Source organism: Oncorhynchus clarkii, chromosome 5 (genome assembly GCF_045791955.1).
Source record: "Oncorhynchus clarkii lewisi isolate Uvic-CL-2024 chromosome 5, UVic_Ocla_1.0, whole genome shotgun sequence".
NCBI classification, from domain to species: domain Eukaryota; kingdom Metazoa; phylum Chordata; class Actinopteri; order Salmoniformes; family Salmonidae; genus Oncorhynchus; species Oncorhynchus clarkii.
In genome coordinates this window covers 81,155,729-81,176,006 of record NC_092151.1, presented here as the reverse complement: position 1 = coordinate 81,176,006, position 20,278 = coordinate 81,155,729, and the positions used below count along the sequence as shown (strand labels likewise).

The following is a 20,278-nucleotide window of genomic DNA, read 5'->3' as shown; positions in this document are numbered from 1 at the left end:
AACAGGTCACAAATCTTACTGCTGTGATGGCACACTGTGGTATTTCACCCAGTAGATATGGAAGTTTATCAAAATCGGGATTGTTTTCAAATTCTTTGTGGATCTGTGTAATCTGAGGGAAATATGTATCTCTAATATGGTCATAAATTGGGCAGGAGGTTAGGAAGTGCAGCTCAGTTTCCACCTCATTTTCTGGGCAGTGTGCACATAGCCTGTCTCCTCTTGAGAGCCAGGTCTGCCTACGACGGCCTTTCTCAATAGCAAGGCTATGCTCACTGAGTCTGTACATAGTCAAAGCTTTCCTTAAGTTTGGGTCAGTCACAGGGGTCAGGTATTCTGCCACTGTGTACTCTTTGTTTAGGACCAAATAGCATTCTAGTTTGCTGAGTTTTTTTTGTTAATTCTTTCCAATGTGTCAAGTAATGATCTTTTTGTTTTCTCCTGATTCGGTTGGGTCTAATTGAGTTGCTGTCCTGGGGCTCTGTGGGGTGTGTTTGTGTTTGTGAAGAGAGCCCCAGGACTAGCTCGCTTAGGGGACTCTTCTCCAGGTTCATCTCTCTGTAGGTGATGGCTTTGTTAAGGAAGGTTTGGGAATCGCTTCCTTTTAGGTGGTTGTAGAATTGAATGGCTCTTTTCTGGATTTTGATCATTAGCGGGTATCGGCCTAATTCTGCTATGCATGCATTATTTGGTGTTCTACGTTGTACACGGAGGATATTTTTGCAGAATTCTGCATGCAGAGTCTCAATTTGGTGTTTGTCCCATTTTGTGAAGTCTTGGTTGGTGAGCGGACCACAGACCTCACAACCATAAAAGGCAATGGGTTCTACACCTGATTCAAGTATTTTTAGCCAAATCCTAATTGGTATGTTGAATGTTCCTTTTGATGGCATAGAATGCCCTTCTTGCCTTGTCTCTCAGATCATTCACAGATTTGTGGAAGTTACCTGTGGCGCTGATGTTTAGGCCAAGGTATGTATCGTTTTTTGTGTGCTCTAGGGCAACGGTGTCTAGAAGGAATTTGTATTTGTGGTCCTGGCGACTGGACCTTTTTTGGAACACCATTATTTTGGTCTTACTGAGATTTACTCTCGGGGCCCAGGTCTGGCAGAATCTGTGCAGAAGATCTAGGTGCTGTTGTAGATTCTCCTTGGTTGGTGACTGAAGCACCAGATCATTAGCAAACAGTAGACATTTGACTTCAGATTCTAGTAGGGTGAGGCCGGGTGCTGCAGACTTTTCTAGTGCCCTCTGCAATTCGTTTATTTATATATATATTGGAGAGGGTGGGGCTTAAGCTGCATCCCTGTCTCACCTCATGGCCCTATGGGAAGAAATGTGTGTATTTTTTAACCTATTTTAACCGCCCACTTGTTATTTGTGTAAATGGATTTTGTAATGTTGTTTATTTCTCCCCCAACACCACTTTCCGTCAATTCATATAGCAGACTCTCATGCCAAATTCAGTTGAAGGCTTTTTTGAAATCAACGAAGCATGAGAAGACTTTGCCTTTGTTTTGGTTTGTTTGTTTTTCAATTAGGGTGTGCAGGGTGAATACGTGGTCTGTCGTATGATAATTTGGTAAAAAGCCCATTTGACATTTGCTCAGTACATTGTTTTCACTGAGGAAATGTATGAGTCTGCTGTTAATGATAATGCAGAGGATTTTCCCAAGGTTCCTGTTAACACGTTTCCCATGGTAGTTATTGGGGTCAAATTTGTCTCCACTTTTGTGGATTGGGGTGATCAGTCCTTTGTTCCAACTATTGGGGAAGATGCCAGGGCTAAGGATGATGTTAACTTCTTGACGCTACCCATCCCTGTCGTGGGATCATTTTCGTCAGCAACCGCTGAATAGCATAGCGCAACAGTCAAATAATATTACAAAAAAATATTCATATTCATGAAATCACAAGTGCAATATTGCAAAACAATGCTTAGCCTTATATTAATCCACCTGTCGTCTCAGATTTTGAAATTATGCTTTACAGCGAAAGCATTCCAAGCATTTGTGTAAGTTTATCGATAGCCTAGCATAGCATTATGTACACTTAGCATCAGGAAGCTTGGTCACGAAAATCAGAAAAGCAATCAAATTAACCGTTTACCTTTGATGATCTTCGGATGTTTTCAGTCACGAGACTCCCAGTTACACAGCAAATGTTCCTTTTGTTCCATAAAGATTATTTTTATACCCAAAATACCTCTGTTTGTTTGTCGCGTTTATGTTCAGAAATCCACAGGAAAGAGCGGTCACGACAACGCAGACGGAAATTCCAAATAGTCTCCATAATGTCCACAGAAACATGTCAACCGTTTTTTATAATCATTCCTCAGGTAGTTTTTAAAATATGTATTCGATAATATATCAACAGAGTGTGTAGCTTTTTCAATAATAGCGGGAGGAACAATGGCGGCTTTACTCAGTTGCGCAAAAACTCACTCTGGGAGCCCCCACCTATCCACTTACGCAATGTGATCTGTCATGCTCATTTTTCAAAATAAAAGCCTGAAACTATGTCTAAAGACTGTTGACACCTTAGGGAAGCCATAGAGAAAGGAATATGGTTGATATCCCTTTAAATGGAGGATAGGCATGCATAGGAACAGAAGGGTTTCAAAATAAGAGGCACTTCCTGATTGGATTTTCCTCAGGGTTTCGCCTGCAATATCAGTTCTGTTATAATATATATAGACAATATTTTGACAGTTTTGGAAACTTTAGAGTGTTTTCTATCCTAATCTGTCAATTATATGCATATTCTAGCATCTGGTCCTGAGAAATAGGCCGTTTACTTTGGGACGTTATTTTTCCAAACATAAAAATAGTGCCCCCTAGCTTCAAAAGGTTAAAGAGTTTTAGTACAGCCAATTGGAATTTGTTGTCTGTATATTTGATCATTTCATTGAGGATACCATCAACACCACATGCCTTTTTGGGTTTGAGGGTTTTTATTTTGTCCTGTAGTTAAAACCTCTACTGACTCCCCATCCCGCATGCGGGATCGTAATCATCGCTTGACACTAATTAGCATAACGCAATGGACATAAATATCCCTAGAAAATATTCATATTCATGAAAATCACAAATGAAATATATTGAGACACAGCTTAGCCTTTTGTTAATCACCCTGTCTTCTCAGATTTTCAAAATATGCTTTACAGCCAAAGCTAGACAAGCATTTGAGTAAGTTTATCGATAGCCTAGCATAGCATTTTGTCCAGCTAGCAGCAGGTAACTTGGTCACGGAAATCAGAAAAGCAATCAAATTAAATATTTTACCTTTGATGAGCTTCGGATGTTTTCACTCATGAGACTCCCAGTTAGCTAGCCAATGTTCCTTTTTTCCCAAAATATTATTTTTGTAGGTGAAATATCTCCGTTTGTTCTTCACGTTTGGCTGAGAAATTGCCGGAAATTGCAGTCACGAAAACTGCGATTTTTTTTCTCCAAATTAGCTCCATAATATCAACAGAAACATGGCAAACGTTGTTTATAATCAATCCTCAAGGTGTTTTTCAAATATCTATTCGATAATATATTCGTCGGGACAATTCGTTTTTCAGTAGGACTGATTGGAGTAATGGCTACCTCTGTATTTTACGCGAGAGTCACCCTGGGAGCCATCAGGTGACCACTTACGCAATGTAGCCGCCTACGGCTATTCTTCAACATAAATGCGTAAAACTACGTCACAATGCTGTAGACACCTTGGGGAATACGTAGAAAGCGTAAGCTGGTTGATAGCACATTCACAGCTCAATAGGGACTCATTGGAACGCAGCGCTTTCAAAATATGGGGCACTTCCGGATTGGATTTTTCTCAGGCTTTCGCCTGCAACATCAGTTCTGTTATACTCACAGACAATATCTTTACAGTTTTGGAAACGTTAGAGTGTTTTCTTTCCTAAGCTGTCAATTATATGCATATTCTAGCATCTTGTCCTAACAAAATATCCTGTTTAAAACAGGAACGTTTTTTTCCAAAAATGAAAATACTGCCCCTAGAGTCGCAACAGGTTAATTCAAGGTAATTGGAGAATCCACTGTGTTCTGGTAGTCTTTAATAGTTAATTATAAGATTTGTATTTAATCATGTATATGTTTTGCTGTTTGTTCTTTGTTATAGAGCCAAAAAGATTGGAGAAGTGGTTTATCCATGGTTTATCCATCTCCATTTTGGATATATAATTCTTTGTGTTGTTGTTTGTTTAGTGTTTTCCGATTTTCCCAGAAGAGGTTAGAGTCTATGGATTCTTCAATTACATTGAGCTGATTTCTGACTGTTCCTTCTTTTTCAGTAGTGTATTTCTGTAGTGTTTCAGTGATTCACCATAGTGAAGGCATAGACTCAGGTTTTCCGTGTCTCTATGTTTTTGGTTGGACAGGTTTCTCAATTTCTTTCTTAGATTTTTGCATTCTTCATCAAACCATTTGTCATTGTTGTTCATTTTCTTCGGTTTTCTATTTGAGATTTTGAGATTTTTAGATAGGGAAGCTGAAAGGTCAAATATACTGTTAAGATTTTCTACTGCCAAGTTATCACCTTCACCATTACCTTATAACGTTTTGTCCAGGAAGTTGTCTAATTTGTTGTTGCCTAATTGTTTTTTGGTAGGTTTCCAAACTACAATCGCTCCATCTATAGCATTTCTTAATATTACTCAGTTCATTTGGCTTTGATGCCTCATAATTGAGTATTGCTCTGTTCAAGTAGACTGTGATTTTGCTGTGGTCAAATAGGGGTTTCAGTGGGCTGACTGTGAACTCTGAGAGACTCTGGGTTGAGGTCAGTGATAAAGTAGTCTACAGTACTACTGCCAAGAGATGAGCTATAGGTGTACTTACCATAGGAGTCCCCTCGAAGCCTACCATTGACAATGTATGTACCCAGCGTGCGACAGAGCTGAAGGAGTTGTGACCTGTTTTTGTTGGTAATGTTGTCGTAGTTGTGCCTAGGGGGGTATATGGGGGAGGTAATGCTGTCACCTCCAGGCAGGTGTTTGTTCCCCTGTGTGCTGAGGGTGTCAGGTTCTTGTCTGGTTCTGGCATTTAGGTCACCACAGACATGTACATGTCCCTGGGTCTGGAAATGATTGATTTCCCCCTCCAGGATGGAGAAGCTGTCTTCATTAAAGTATGGGGATTCTAGTGGGGGGATATAGGTAGCACACAGGAGGACATTTTTCTCTGTTAAGATAATTTCCTTTTGAACTTCTAGCCAGAGGAGGCAGGCAGCCTAGTGGTTAGAGAGTTGGGCCATTAACCTGAAAGTTTGCTAGATCGAATCCCTGAGCTGACAAGGTAAAAATCTGTTGTTTTGCCCCTGAACAACAGCCCTGCAATGACAGCCCCACTGTTCTTAGGCTGTCATTGTAAATAAGAATTTGTTCTTAACTCAAATCAAATCAAATGTATTTATATAGCCCTTCGTACATCAGCTGATAATTGAAAGTGCTGTACAGAATCCCAGCCTAAAACCCCAAACAGCAAGCAATGCAGGTGTAGAAGCACGGTGGCTAGGAAAAACTCCCTAGAAAGGCCAAAACCTAGGAAGTAACCTAGAGAGGAACCAGGCTATGAAGGGTGGCCAGTCCTCTTCTGGCTGTGCCGGGTGGAGATTATAACAGAACATGGCCAAGATGTTCAAATGTTCATAAATGACCAGCATGGTCAAATAATAATAATCACAGTAGTTGTCGAGGGTGCAACAGGTCAGCACCTCAGGAGTAAATGTCAGTTGGCTTTTCATAGCCGATCATTAAGAGTATCTCTACCACGCCTGCTGTATCTAGAGAGTTGAAAACAGCAGTTCTGGGACAGGTAGCACGTCCGGTGATCAGGTCAGAATTCCATAGCTGCAGGCAGAACAGTTGAAACTGGAGCAGCTGCACGGCCAGGTGGACTGGGGACAGCAAGGAGTCATCATGCCAGGTAGTCCTGAGGCATGGTCCTAGGGCTCAGGTCCTCAGAGAGAGAGAAAGAAAGAGAGAATTAGAGAGAGCATACTTAAATTCACACAGGACACCGGATAAGACAGGAGAAGTACTCCAGATATAACAAACTGACCCTAGCCCCCCGACACATAAACTACTGCAGCATAAATACTAGAGGCTGAGACAGGAGGGGTCAGGAGACACTGTGGCCCCATCCGATGATACCCCCTGGACAGGGCCAAACAGGAAGGATATAACCCCACCCACTTTGCCAAAGCACAGCCCCCACACCACTAGAGGGATATCTTCAACCACCAACTAACCATCCTGAGACAGGGCCGAGTATAGCCCACAAAGATCTCCGCCACGGCACAACCCAAGGGGGGGCGTCAACCCAGACAGGAAGATCACGTCAGTGACTCAACCCACTCAAGTGACACACCCCTCCTAGGGACGGCATGAAAGAGCACCAGTAAGCCAGTGACTCAGCCCCTGAAAGAGGGTTAGAGGCAGAGAATCCCAGTGGAAAGAGGGGAACCGGCCAGGCAGAGACAGCAAGCCTTTCCGTTCACCTTCACACTCCTGGGCCAGATTACACTCAATCATATGGCCCACTGAAGAGATGAGTCTTCAGTAAAGACTTAAAGGTTGAGACCGAGTCTGCGTCTCTCACATGGGTAGCGAGACCATTCCATAAAAATGGAGCTCTATAGGAGAAAGCCCTGCCTCCAGCTGTTTGCTTAGAAATTCTAGGGACAATAAGGAGGCCTGCGTCTTGTGACCATAGCATACGTGTAGGTATGTACGGCAGGACAAAATCAGAGAGAAAGGTAGGAGCAAGCCCATGTAATGCTTTGTAGGTTAGCAGTAAAACCTTAACTGACTTGCTGAGTTAAATAAATGTAAAATGTTCCTGTTTTGATTAATTTAATGGAGTGAGTTAGGTCTGCTCTATACTAAATTAGCATACCCCCCTGAGTCCCTTCCCTGTTTCACACCTGGTAGTTTGGTGGATGGGACTACCAGCTCTCTGTAACCTAGAGGGCAACCAGTGGGTCCATCTCCTCTATACCAGGTGTCTTGAAAAATGACAATGTCTGTATTTCCAATTTCAGGTTCCAGCTCTTTAGGCTAAAGGCAGATGACCTCAGGCCTTGGATATTCCAGGATGAGATAGTGAAGGCTTTGTGTTCCATAAAGTGTCCAATGTTGTTGGTCGTGGTTTGGCCTCAGGCCAGTAAGTGTGAGCAGAGCCTGCTGAGCATCTGGTACATGCCATTGGCTTGGGCGAGTGTGAGAGTGGGGGTTGGGACTTTTGGCCCGCTCATGGCCTGGGCATATGTGTGACTTCCATGTTGAGGCCCTCTTTGCAGGGGTGGGGTGCATGGTTTGGACAGGATAGGTCTGATCTGAGGGGGCCTAATTGGGGTGTGGGCATGGTTGACTTGGGGGGGTGTTGATTGTTTGGGGTGGGGGTGTGTATGTGGCCGGTGGTGTTGTGGTCTGGATGTAGGTCCTCTTGGCGTGGGTCCTCTATGTGTAGGTCCAGGGGGGGTCCCGCAGGTCTGGGAGAGTGTCTCGCTGGTCTGGGCGGGGTGTCTATTGATCTGTTGCTTCTGTGTGAAGTGTTGGGGCTGGGTTTGAGAAAGGTGGGCACTGCTGCCTTGTATAGGTGGACCTGGTCATAGAGGCTGTTCAAGTCCAGGTGGAGTGGTGGGCACTGCTGCCTTGTATAGGTGGACCTGGTCATAGAGGCTGTTCTAGTCCAGGGTGGAGTGGTGGGCACTGCTGCCTTGTATAGGTGGACCTGGTCATAGAGGCTGTTCAAGTCCAGGTGGAGTGGTGGGCACTGCTGCCTTGTACAGGTGGACCTGGTCATAGAGACTGTTCAAGTCCAGGGTGGAGTGGTGAGCACTGCTGCCTTGTATAGATGGACCTGGTCATAGAGACTGTTCAAGTCCAGGGTGGAGTGGTGAGCACTGCTGCCTTGTATAGATGGACCTGGTCATAGAGACTGTTCAAGTCCAGGGTGGAGTGGTGAGCACTGCTGCCTTGTATAGATGGACCTGGTCATAGAGACTGTTCAAGTCCAGGGTGGAGTGGTGAGCACTGCTGCCTTGTATAGATGGACCTGGTCATAGAGACTGTTCAAGTCCAGGGTGGAGTGGTGAGCACTGCTGCCTTGTATAGATGGACCTGGTCATAGAGACTGTTCAAGTCCAGGGTGGAGTGGTGAGCACTGCTGCCTTGTATAGATGGACCTGGTCATAGAGACTGTTCTAGTCCAGGGTGGAGTGGTGAGCACTGCTGCCTTGTATAGATGGACCTGGTCATAGAGTCTGTTCAAGTCCTGGGTGGAGTGGTGGGCACTGCTGCCTGCCTTGTAGAGGTTGACCTGGTCATAGAGGCTGTTCTAGTCCAGGGTGGAGTGGTGTGCACTGCTGCCTTGTAGAGGTGGACCTGGTCATAGAGGCTGTTCTAGTCCAGGGTGGAGTGGTGGGCACTGCTGCCTGCCTTGTAGAGATGGACCTGGTCATAGAGGCTGTTCTAGTCCAGGGTGGAGTGGTGGGCACTGCTGCCTGGCTTGTAGAGATGGACCTGGTCATAGACGCTGTTCTAGTCCAGGGGAGAGTGGTGGGCACTGCTGCCTGCCTTGTATAGGTGGACCTGGTCATAGAGGCTGTTCTAGTCCAGGGTGGAGTGGTGGGCCAGGAAAACATTTGGTTTTGAGGCAGAGTCACAGGAAATACTTGGTTTACCTGCTGTATGGTAGCAGGGTGGAAGTATTTTAATGTTAGCAGGGCAGTTATAACCACTTGTGCATTCTGGAAAGTAGAAGAAGCTTTTTCAATCACTCCCTTCAGTGCTGTGGCCACCATTTCCTGCTGTGTTCTCAGGTCGTTTGTGCCTGTGTGTATTATTATGTGGCTATGTGAACCTAGTTGGTCCTCAGACAGAAGGTCTAGGGCACGCTGGGTGTGTGGTGTGTATATTTCCCATTTGAGTCCATAAGGAGTACAATCTGTGTCTTGTTTATGTCCTCAGTGGGTGTGGGGGGGTTGTCAGGAGGGCTATCTGGGTGGCTGACAGGGGGGGTGGTCAGAGGGGGTGAGATCCCCTGTGCTTGGGGTTCTTCATTTGTCTGTTCTGCTGTGATGTCGACGCTATGGTCAGGGTCTGGTGTGGGCTGTTCAGCTGGCTTCTCTGCGGGGGTGGCCACCTCTCTAGTGGGTTGGCCACCTCTCTGTCACACGCCATCCCCCTCACCCTCTCCTCCAGCAGTCTTATCCTCTCCTCTAGTGCTCTGTTCTTCTCCTGCTCTTGCATTTTATATTGTTGAAGTTGTCTCACCACAGTCCAGAGTGCAGATATGTCTCTCTCCACCTCCAGCTTTCCGGGTCTGGTTAAGGGGGTGTTGTTGTGCTGGGCTGTTGTCTGGGTCTGTGCTGACTGAAGTGTAATCACCTGCTGTTCCATCTCCACCTGCCTTACCTCCAGTTGGGTAAATGTATCCTTCATTTCAATGAGGGGATAGTACTCTCTGCTGAGGGTTTGACTTTCCACTTGGGGTTGCTCCTCTGTGGGGTTATATAATGAAAAGGTCTGGTCTGACCAGCTCGGAGTGGGGGTATCTTTCTCAAGGGAGAGCTATTCCTGCTGGGCTAATTCTTTGATTAGGTTAAAGTCCAGCTGAAACTGTTTGGGGTTGCCCTGTACCAATACTGTTCCAGACTTATAGAGATTTATATTAGCGTCCTCATTGTCTAGTATCCTGAGTTTCCACCCCTCGTTAACACCCCCCCCCCCCCCCCCCCCCCTAGTGTGCTAATATAACACTGTGCCATGCCATACCTCTCTCTCTTTCTCTCTCTCTCTCTTTCTCTCTCTCTCTCTCTCTCTCTCTCTCTCTCTCTCTCTCTCTCTCACTCTCTCTCACTCGCACTGTCTCTGTCTGCCTCTCTCTCTTTCTCTCCCTCTGTCTCTTTCTCTCTCTCTGTCTCAGTAGAGATGCAGTTTCTCTTGGTTGCATCTCTCTGATGCTATTTTCACTGTGGCTCGATGTGGCTGGAATTAAAACAAGGCCAAACACACTGACCCCTTTTCTCTACATAAAAGAAGAGAGGGAAAGAGAAAGAAGAACTCAATGTTGTCTCTCTTCTTATGTGACCTGAGCATGACTGTGACCATGTGAATGTTTAACTGGGAGAGAGAGAGAGAGAGAGAGAGAGAGAGAGAGAGGGGGGGGGAGAGGTACAGAGGGAAGGATAGAGGGAGAGCGACAGAGGGAGTGAGTATGGGAACAGCCAGAAGTAGTTAGACATCACCTTACTCTCCACCTACAGAGAGAGAGAGAGAGAGAGAGAGATGGAAAAAGAGAGGGATAGAGGGAGAGGGAGACAGAGGTGGAAAGAAAGAGAGGGATAGAGTGAGGAAGGGAGGGGAGGGATAGAGGGAGTATGGGAGATGGAGGGAGGGAGGGAGGGTGATAGAAAGAGGGAGGTCTCTATGGTTGTGAATATCAATGACTGGGAGTCTGGCAGAGTCACCGTCAGTGTTATTAGACTGCCACACAGCTACTCACCCCTATACACACATTCACACACGTACACACGCACACACAAACACACACACACTACCATCTATGACATACTGAGTGTTTTTGTATTCCTCACAGCCCTCCAGACAAGCCTGACAAACCTCATCACTCTACACACCATCCTAGAGATAGAGCCTCTGGTCAGTAGTTCATTACTAAGGGAATAGAGTGCAATTTTGGATGCAGACAGAGAGACACTAGAGCAGTACCAGAAAACACCCATTTACCATTGTTTGCATTATACAAACTGAGCAGTTGCATCTTTCTTGGCCTCTAGTGCCATCTGCTGGCCAGATGTGGCCTTGCCGAAAAAGGGTTCCTTAGCATTGAGGTTGTGCTGTCCCATGGATACCCCATTATAACATCGGTACTTCCACAGTATTTACACTGACCACAGAACTAACTCAGGTTTCGGTTCAATACCTGTTTCTAATCTATTAGATCAGATCTTTGTCTTTCAAAGGTGTTTTTCCATCAACCACAGAAGAATGTTGTGAGTGTTGTGCTCTTTTTATTGAATCATGGTACTCACCATCTCTGTGTTGTGTTGTGCCCCCAGTGTGCCCATGGTTGTGGGATAACCTGACGTGTTGGCAGCCTGCCCAGGTGGGAGAGGTGGTTGTGGTCAGCTGTCCAGAGCTCTTCATCCAGTTCATGAGCGAGGAGGATGATGGTCAGTGACTGACAGCTGTCAATCATCAATCATCTCAATACTTTGGGCATGACTCTGTCTATTTGTTTTATGTTAACATCCACATTGTACATCTATTGTAACTAACATTGATTTGCACCTCTTGTCTTATCATCTGGTAAATACAGTGAGCTCCAAAAGTATTGGGACAGTGACAATTATTATTATTTTTGTCTCTGTACTCCAGTACTTTGGATTCAAAATGATAGAATGACTATGAGGCTAAAGTACAGCCTGCCAGCCATAATTTGAGGGTATTTTCATGCATATTGGGTAAACCGTTTAGAAATTACAACACTTTATGTACATACAGTGCCTTGCGAAAGTATTCGGCCCCCTTGAACTTTGCGACCTTTTGCCACATTTCAGGCTTCAAACATAAAGATATAAAACTGTATTTTGTGAAGAATCAACAACAAGTGGGACACAATCATGAAGTGGAACGACATTTATTGTATATTTCAAACTTTTTTAACAAATCAAGAACTGAAAAATTGGGCGTGCAAAATTATTCAGCCCCCTTAAGTTAATACTTTGTAGCGCCACCTTTTGCTGCGATTACAGCTGTAAGTCGCTTGGGGTATGTCTCTATCAGTTTTGCACATCAAGAGACTGACATTTTTTCCCATTCCTCCTTGCAAAACAGCTCGAGCTCAGTGAGGTTGGATGGAAAGCATTTGTGGACAGCAGTTTTAGGTTCTTTCCACAGATTCTCGATTGGATTCAGGTCTGGACTTTGACTTGGCCATTCTAACACCTGGATATGTTTATTTTTGAACCATTCCATTTTGCTTTATGTTTTGGATCATTGTCTTGTTGGAAGACAAATCTCCGTCCCAGTCTCAGGTCTTTTGCAGACTCCATCAGGTTTTCTTCCAGAATGGTCCTGTATTTGGCTCCATCCATCTTCCCATCAATTTTAACCATCTTCCCTGTCCCTGCTGAAGAAAAGCAGGCCCAAACCATGATGCTGCCACCACCATGTTTGACAGTGGGGATGGTGTGTTCAGGGTGATGAGCTGTGTTGCTTTTACGCCAAACATAACGTTTTGCATTGTTGCCAAAAAGTTCAATTTTGGTTTCATCTGACCAGAGCACCTTCTTCCACATGTTTGGTGTGTCTCCCAGGTGGCTTGTGGCAAACTTTAAACAACACTTTTTATGGATATCTTTAAGAAATGGCTTTCTTCTTGCCACTCTTCCATAAAGGCCAGATTTGTGCAATATACGACTGATCTCTGCAGTTCATCCAGACTGATCATGGGCCTCTTGGCTGCATCTCTGATCAGTCTTCTCCTTGTATGAGCTGAAAGTTTAGAGGGACGGCCAGGTCTTGGTAGATTTGCAGTGGTCTCATACTCCTTCCATTTCAATATTATCGCTTGCACAGTGGTCCTTGGGATGTTTAAAGCTTGGGAAATCTTTTTGTATCCAAATCCGGCTTTAAACTTCTTCACAACAGTATCTCGGACCTGCCTGGTGTGTTCCTTGTTCTTCATGATGCTCTCTGCGCTTTTGACGGACCTCTGAGACTATCACAGTGCAGGTGCATTTATACGGAGACTTGATTACACACAGGTGGATTGTATTTATCATCATTAGTCATTTAGGTCAACATTGGATCATTCAGAGATCCTCACTGAACTTCTGGAGAGAGTTTGCTGCACTGAAAGTAAAGGGGCTGAATAATTTTGCACGCCCAATTTTTCAGTTTTTGATTTGTTAAAAAAGTTTGAAGTATCCAATAAATGTCGTTTCACTTCATGATTGTGTCCCACTTGTTGTTGATTCTTCACAAAAAAATACAGTTTTATATCTTTATGTTTGAAGCCTGAAATGTGGCAAAAGGTCGCAAAGTTCAAGGGGGCCGAATACTTTCGCAAGGCACTGTAGTCCCCCCATTTTAGGGGAACCAAAGTATTGGGACTAATTCACTTACATTTGTATTAAAGTAGTCAAAAGTTAAGTATTTGGTCCCTTATTCATAGCATGAAATGACTACATGAAGCTTGTGACTACAAATTTGTTACATGCCTTTGCTGTTTGTTTTGGTTGTGTTTCACATTACATTGTGCCCAATAGAAATTAATGGTAAATCATGTATTGTGTCATTTTGGAGTCAATTTTATTGTAAATAAGAATAGAATATGTTTTGAAATGTTGAATCTACTGTATGCGCTAACCATTGACATAGTTTATTATGTGTGTAGAGCTAGGGAAGGTGAGTCGTAACTGTACGGAGGACGGCTGGTCTGAGACCTTCCCTCACTATGTGGATGCCTGCATGTTCGACAAACCCAACGGAACCCACGAGCATCCGGTGAGCACTCCACACTGTCTTACCCTCACTCTCATTGCCCATAATCCTTAGCCTGGAGGACAGTCTGTTTCTGCTCTCTTGCCAACTCCTTATGGTCATGCCAAACATATGGGTATATGCATCAGTCTGTGCTAATATCCCTGATGAATATGTGTTCTTGATTTACTGTTGTTGTTTACTGCAGGACATGTACTACGTGTCGGTGAAGGCTCTGTACACGGTGGGGTACAGCACCTCTCTGGTTTCTCTCTGTACAGCCATGGTCATCCTTTGCAGGTTCAGGTGAGAAAGGTCACCAGAGGTCAAAATCCCAAATCCCACTCAGGTCAAATCAAATTTTATTTGTCACATGCGCCGAATACAACAGTTGTAGACCTTACGGTGAAATGCTTACTTACAAGCCCTAACCAACAATGCCATTTAAAAATTAACTAAAACAAAAAATACCTTTAAAAAAATAAGAATAAGAAATAAAAGTAACAAATAATTAAAGAGCAGCAGTAAAATATCAATCGTGAGGCTTTATATAGGGGGTACCGGTACAGAGTCAATGTGCGGGGGCACCGGTTAGTCGAGGTAATTGAGTTAATACATGTAGGTAGAGTTATTAAAGTGACTATGCATAGATAATAACAGAATAGCAACAGTGTAAAAGAGGGGGGAGGGGGGGGGCAATGCAAATAGTCTGGGTAGCCATTTGATTCGATGTTCAGGAGTCTTATGGCTTGGGGGTAGAAGCTGTTTAGAAGCCTCTTGGACCTAGACTTGGAGCTCCGGTACTGCTTACCATGCAGTAGCAGAGAGAACAATGACTAGGGTGGCTGGAGTCTTTTACAATTTAAGGCCTTCCTCTGACACCGTCTGGTATAGAGGTCCTGGATGACAGGAAGCCTGGCCACAGTGATGTACTGGGCCGTACGCACTACCTTCTGTAGTGCCTTGCGGTCGGAGGACGAGCAGTTGCCGTACCAGACAGTGATGCAACCAGTCAGGATGCTCTCGATGGTGCAGCTGTATAACCTTTTGAGGATCTGAGGACTCATGCCAAATCTTTTCAGTCTCCTGAGGGGGAATAGGTTTTGTCGTGCCCTCTTCACAACTGTCTTGCTGTGCTTGGACCATGTTAGTTTGTTGGTCATGTGGACACCAAGGAACTTTAAGCTCTCAACCTGCTCCACTGCAGCCCCGTCGATGAGAATGGGGGCGTGCTCGGTCCTCCTTTTCTTGTAGTCCACAATCATCTCCTTTGTCTTGATCACTATGAAGGAAAGGTTGTTGTCCTGGCACCATATGGCCAGGTCTGTGACCTCCTTCCTATAGGCTGTCTCATCGTTGTCGGTGATCAGGGATACCACTGTTGTGTCATCAGCAAACTTAATGATGGTGTTGCATTCGTGCCTGGCCGTGCAGTCATGAGTGAACAGGGAGTACAGGAGGGCTCTGAGCCCGCACCCCTAAGGGGCCCCCATGTTGAGGATCAGCGTGGTAGATGTGTTGTTACCTACCCTTACCACTTGGTGGCGGCCCGTCAGGAAGTCCAGGATCCAGTTGCAGAGGGAGGTGTTTAGTCCCAGGGTCCTTAGCTTAGTGATGAGCTTCGAGGGCACTATGGTGTTAAACGCTGAGCTGTAATCAATGAATAGCATTCTCACATAGATGTTTCCTTTTGTCCAGGTTGGAAAGGGCAGTGTAGAGTGCAATAGAGATTGCATAATCTGTGGATCTGTTAGGGCGGTATGCAAATTGGAGTGGGTCTAGGGTTTCTGGGATAATGGTGTTGATGTAAGCTATGACCAGTCTTTCAAAGCTCTTCTTGGCCACAGACATGAGTGCTAGGGGTCAGTAGTCATTTAGACAGGTTACCTTAGTGTTCTTGATCACAGGGAGTATGTTTGGTCTGCTTGAAACATGTTGGTATTAGACTGAGGTTGAAAATGTCAGTGAAGACACTTGCAAGTTGGTCAGCGCATCCTACACGTCCTGGTAATCCGTCTGTGAATGTTGACCTGTTTAAAGGTCTTACATCGGCTGTGGAGAGCATGATCACACAGTCGTCTGGAACAGCTGATGCTCTCAAGCATGTTTCAGTGTTACTTGCCTCGAAGCGAGCATAGAAGTAATTTAGCTCATCTGGTAGGCTCTTGTCACTGGGCAGCTCTCGGATGTGTTTCACTTTGTAGTCTGTAATAGTTTTCAAGCTCTGCCACATCCGATGAGTGTCGGAGCCGGTGTTGTATGATTCGATCTTAGTCCTGTGTTGATGCTTTGCCTGTTTGATGGTTTGTCGGAGGGCATAGCGGGATATCTTATAAGCTTCCCGGTTAGAGTCCCGCTCCTTGAAAGCGGCAGCTCTACCCTTTAGCTCAGAGTGAATGTTGCCTGTAATCCATGGCTTCTAGTTGGGGTATGTACGTACAGTCACTGTGGGGATGACATCATTGATGCACTTTTTGATGAAGCCAGTGACTGATGTGGTACACTCCTAAATGCCATCAGAAGAATCCCGGAACATATTTGAGTCTGTGCTAGCAAAACAGTCCTGTAGCTTAGCAGTTGCTGAGTCACTGGTGCCTCCTGCTTTAAATTTAGCTTGTAAGCAGGAATCAGGATGAAAAAAGTATGGTCAGTCTCTGTGTGTGGAGTAAAGGTGGTCGAGAGTTTTTTGGTAAAACTGATTTAATTTCCCTGCATTAAAGTCCTCGTCCACTAGGAGCACCACCTGGATGAGCCTTTTCCTGTTTGCTTATGGCGGTATACAGCTCATTGAGTGTGGTCTTAGTGCCAGCATCGGTCTGTGGTGGTATGTAGACAGATGAAAACTCTCTAGGTAGATAGTGTGGTCTACAGCTTATCATGAGATACTCTACCTCAGGTGAGCAAAACCTCGAGACTTCCTTAGATATCGTGCACCAGCTGTTGTTTACCAGAGGCTACTGTTCTATTCTGCCGATACAGTGTAAAACCCGCCAGCTGTATGTTATTCATGTCGTCGTTCAGCCACGACTCAGTGAAACATAAGATATTACAGTTTTTAATTTCCCATTGGTAGTTTAATCTTGCTCGTAGGTCATCGATTTTCTTTTCAAATGATTTTATGTTTGCCAATAGAAAGTATGGCAGTGGGGTTTTACTCGCTCGACTACGAATTTTCAGAAGGCAGCCCGACCTCCATCCTCTTTTTCTCCGTCTTCTCTTCACGTAAATGTCATATAGGTACCTGTGTTTCTAGCTAGATCAAGAGGAACACAGAGATGTTCGGGAGCTTTCTTCTAATTATTTTACATACAGCAGGACTAGATGGCTTGTAAGATTATTATTATTATTATGTAAATTAATAACAGAACATACAACATATCAGATAATATAAGACAATATAATATAAAAGTCAAGACATGGTGCTTTAGTGTAACAGACTATACAGTAGGTGGGATTGCTTGTTTAGAGATTGGTTGACCCAGGTTTTGTGGATGTTGTTGTCTGAGCTGTGATTGGCTGTGGTTGTTGTTGTCTGAGCTGTGATTGGCTGTGTTCACAGGAAGCTGCATTGCACCAGGAACTTCATCCACATGAACCTGTTTGTGTCATTCATTCTGAGAGCCATCTCTGTCTTCATCAAGGACGGGGTCCTGTACGCAGAGGAGGACAGCAACCACTGCTTCTTACACACTGTGAGTAGGCATACCACACACACACTGTTAGTTAGTGATGGGGAACTAAGCTTTCGGAAGCATTGAGCATTTCTAGCCTATTGTGTCGAAAATAGGTTCATTACTCGAGGCTATGATCAACACATTGTACACTTGTGGCACCTACTGGTCAAAAGAATTTAGAGCAGCCAAATTATTATAGATGACGTCGCATATGCCGTAGCACGTGTAGCCTTTTTGCATTCTACAGAAACCAATACCAAACCAATCAGGTGGTTGTTCGACAAAACAAAGCTTTGGCCGCTATTGCTCTCATGCTCCTGATGAAGGGATACAAGCATCGGCACACTGCTTCAAAGTTAGTGCTGCTTAGTGATTTCAACACCTGCCTCGGAGCGCCGGTATCAAAAGTAACGTTACTACCGTTAGTCACACACAGACAAAGACATACTGTACACACACTCACACACATCCTGAACCAACTGTCTGTTTTTCTGTCTCTCTTTCGCTCTTCCTCTCTCTCTCTCTCTCTCTGTCTCTCTCGCTCTCTCTCTCTCTCTGTCTCTCTCTCTGTCTCTCTCTCTCTCTCTCTGTCTCTCTCTCTGTCTCTCTCTCTCTCTCTCTCTCTCTCTCTCTCTCTCTCTCTCTCTGTCTCTCCCCCTCTGTCTCTCTCTCTCTCTCTCTCTATCTCTCTCTGTCTCTCTCTCTCTCTCTCTGTCTCACTCTCTCTCGCTCTCTCTCTCTCTGTCTCACTCACTCTCTCTGTCTCGCTCTCTCTCTCCCTGTCTCTCTCTGTCTCGCTCTCTCTCTCTCTGTCTCACTCTCTCTCTCTCTCTCTCTCTCTCTTTCTCTCTCTCTCTCTGTCTGTCTTGCTCTCTCTCTCTCTCTCTCTCTCTCTCTCTCTCTCTCTCTCTCTCTCTCTCTCTTTTTGTCTGTAGGTGGAGTGTAAGGTGGTGATGGTGTTCTTTCACTACTGTGTCCTATCTAACTACTTCTGGCTGTTCATTGAGGGCCTGTACCTCTTCACTCTGTTAGTAGAGACATTCTTCCCTGAGAGAAGATACTTCTACTGGTATACCATCATTGGCTGGGGTGAGACAACAATCATCATGTACTGTTTACCTAATCAAACTGAATTCATCAAGTGAAAGTGAAAGTGTGTGTGTGTGTGTGTGTTTATGTGCATGTCTTTTGTGTATTCAGGGACCCCCACTATATGTGTGGTGATATGGGCAGTACTCAGGCTGCACTTTGATGACATAGGGTGAGTTACCACTACCATAACACTCAATTGACTATATTATGAAGGTAATGATGACAATAGTAAATCTACATGATTCTTTAATATTTCTGTATTTGAACCTTTCCCCTCCCTCCCTCCCTCCCTCCCTTCTTCCCTATTGCTCTCCCTTTCTCCATCCATCCCTCCCTCCTCACCTCCCTCATTCGCTCTCACCTTCACTCTTTCCCTCCCTCCCTCTCTATCTCCCTCCCTTCTTCCCTATTGCTCTCCCTTTCTCCATCCATCCACCCCTACCTCCTCCCTCCTTACCTCCCTCATTCCCTCTCACCTTCACTCTTTCCCTCCCTCCCTATTCCCTCCCTCCCCCTCCCTCTCTGTCTCCAGGTGTTGGGATATGAATGATAATGCTGGTATCTGGTGGGTGATTAAGGGACCTGTGCTGGCCTCTATCATGGTGAGGCACTAATCAATTATCAATTCAATCACTTATTGATTACTATAAATATTAATACATTTCAATATTTAAAAATAACTAATTCAGTCAAATTAATAGCTGTTCAATACCTAAGACAGATGAGTGAATATAGGCATTTGTCCTGTAAATACACATCTTATTTTTCTACAGATCAACTTTGTCCTCTTCATCGGCATCATAATCATCCTTGTCCAGAAACTGCAGTCACCAGACATCGGTGGGAACGAATCCAGTATTTACCTGTAAGTCACAAGAAGTATGCTTGTGTGTGAAATTGTATCTACTACATTAGTGGCTCTTTCAATTGTTCATCATGTCATATGTTTTTGGCTATTCTATCTACCAGTTGGTTCTGTATGTTGGTCCTCTATTGATTATGTCATGAGTATGTTGGTCCACTGTTGATGATATCATGAGTATATTATCAAATCAAATCACATTTTATTGGTCAAATACACATGGTTAGCAGATGTTAATGCGAGTGTAGCGAAATGCTTGTGCTTCTAGTTCCGACAGAACAGTAATATCTAACAAGTAATCTAAAAATTACCCAACAACTACCTAATACACACAAATCTAAAGGGGTGAATGAGTATATGTACATGTAAGTATATGGATGAGCGATGGCCAAGCGGCAAAGGCAAGGTGCAATAGATGGTAAAAAATACAGTTTATACATATGATAGGGGTGGACCAGAGTACACAACCTCCACTGGGAAATGTTCCGGGTTGGCTCTGAGAATAGTATTGACATACAGTATACACTCATCAGGAAGAACATAGAGAATGTTGTTCCCACTGTGATGATTAGAATTTATACAAACCAAAAACCGTGGATAGATGGCAGCATTCACGTAAAACTGAAAGCGCAAACCATTGTATTTAACCATGGCAAGGTGACTGGGAACATGGATGTGAACAAACAGACCAGCTATAACCTCCATATGGCAATAAAAGGGGCAACACTACTGTACAGGGACAAAGTGGAGTCACAATTCAACGACTTATGTGGCGTGGACTCCAGACAATCATAGATTATAAAGGGAAAGCCTGCCATGTATCAAATAAAATGTCACATGCGCCGAATACAACAGGTGTAGAAGACCTTACCGTGAAATGCTTAGTTACAAGTCCTTAACCAACAATGCAGTTCAAGAAAGTTAATGTAATATTTACTAAATAAACTAAAGTTAAAAAAATGTAAATCTCTTCTTCCGAAGAGGAGAGGCGAAAAGGATCAGAGGACCAATATGCGGCGTGGTAAGTGTCCATGGTTCTTTTAATACGTAAAGGTACACATGAACAACTGACTACAAAAACAAGAAACGTGAAAACCCAAAACAGTCCTATCTGGTACAAACACAGAG

The 20,278-nt window shown here is 44.3% G+C and overlaps 1 protein-coding gene across 1 annotated transcript in view; it reads left to right on the top strand.

The window, feature by feature from the left end:
• The window catches only part of LOC139409770 (pituitary adenylate cyclase-activating polypeptide type I receptor-like), a 53,360-nt gene that overhangs the window by 10,189 nt on the left and 22,893 nt on the right, over window positions 1-20,278 (top strand). Inside the window, exons 3-10 of the mRNA XM_071155149.1 lie at window positions 11,095-11,208; window positions 13,437-13,546; window positions 13,731-13,828; window positions 17,082-17,214; window positions 18,132-18,285; window positions 18,397-18,457; window positions 18,821-18,890; window positions 19,062-19,153. Coding sequence (XP_071011250.1) covers window positions 11,095-11,208; window positions 13,437-13,546; window positions 13,731-13,828; window positions 17,082-17,214; window positions 18,132-18,285; window positions 18,397-18,457; window positions 18,821-18,890; window positions 19,062-19,153 — 832 coding nt within the window. The remainder of the gene's footprint in view (window positions 1-11,094; window positions 11,209-13,436; window positions 13,547-13,730; window positions 13,829-17,081; window positions 17,215-18,131; window positions 18,286-18,396; window positions 18,458-18,820; window positions 18,891-19,061; window positions 19,154-20,278) is intronic.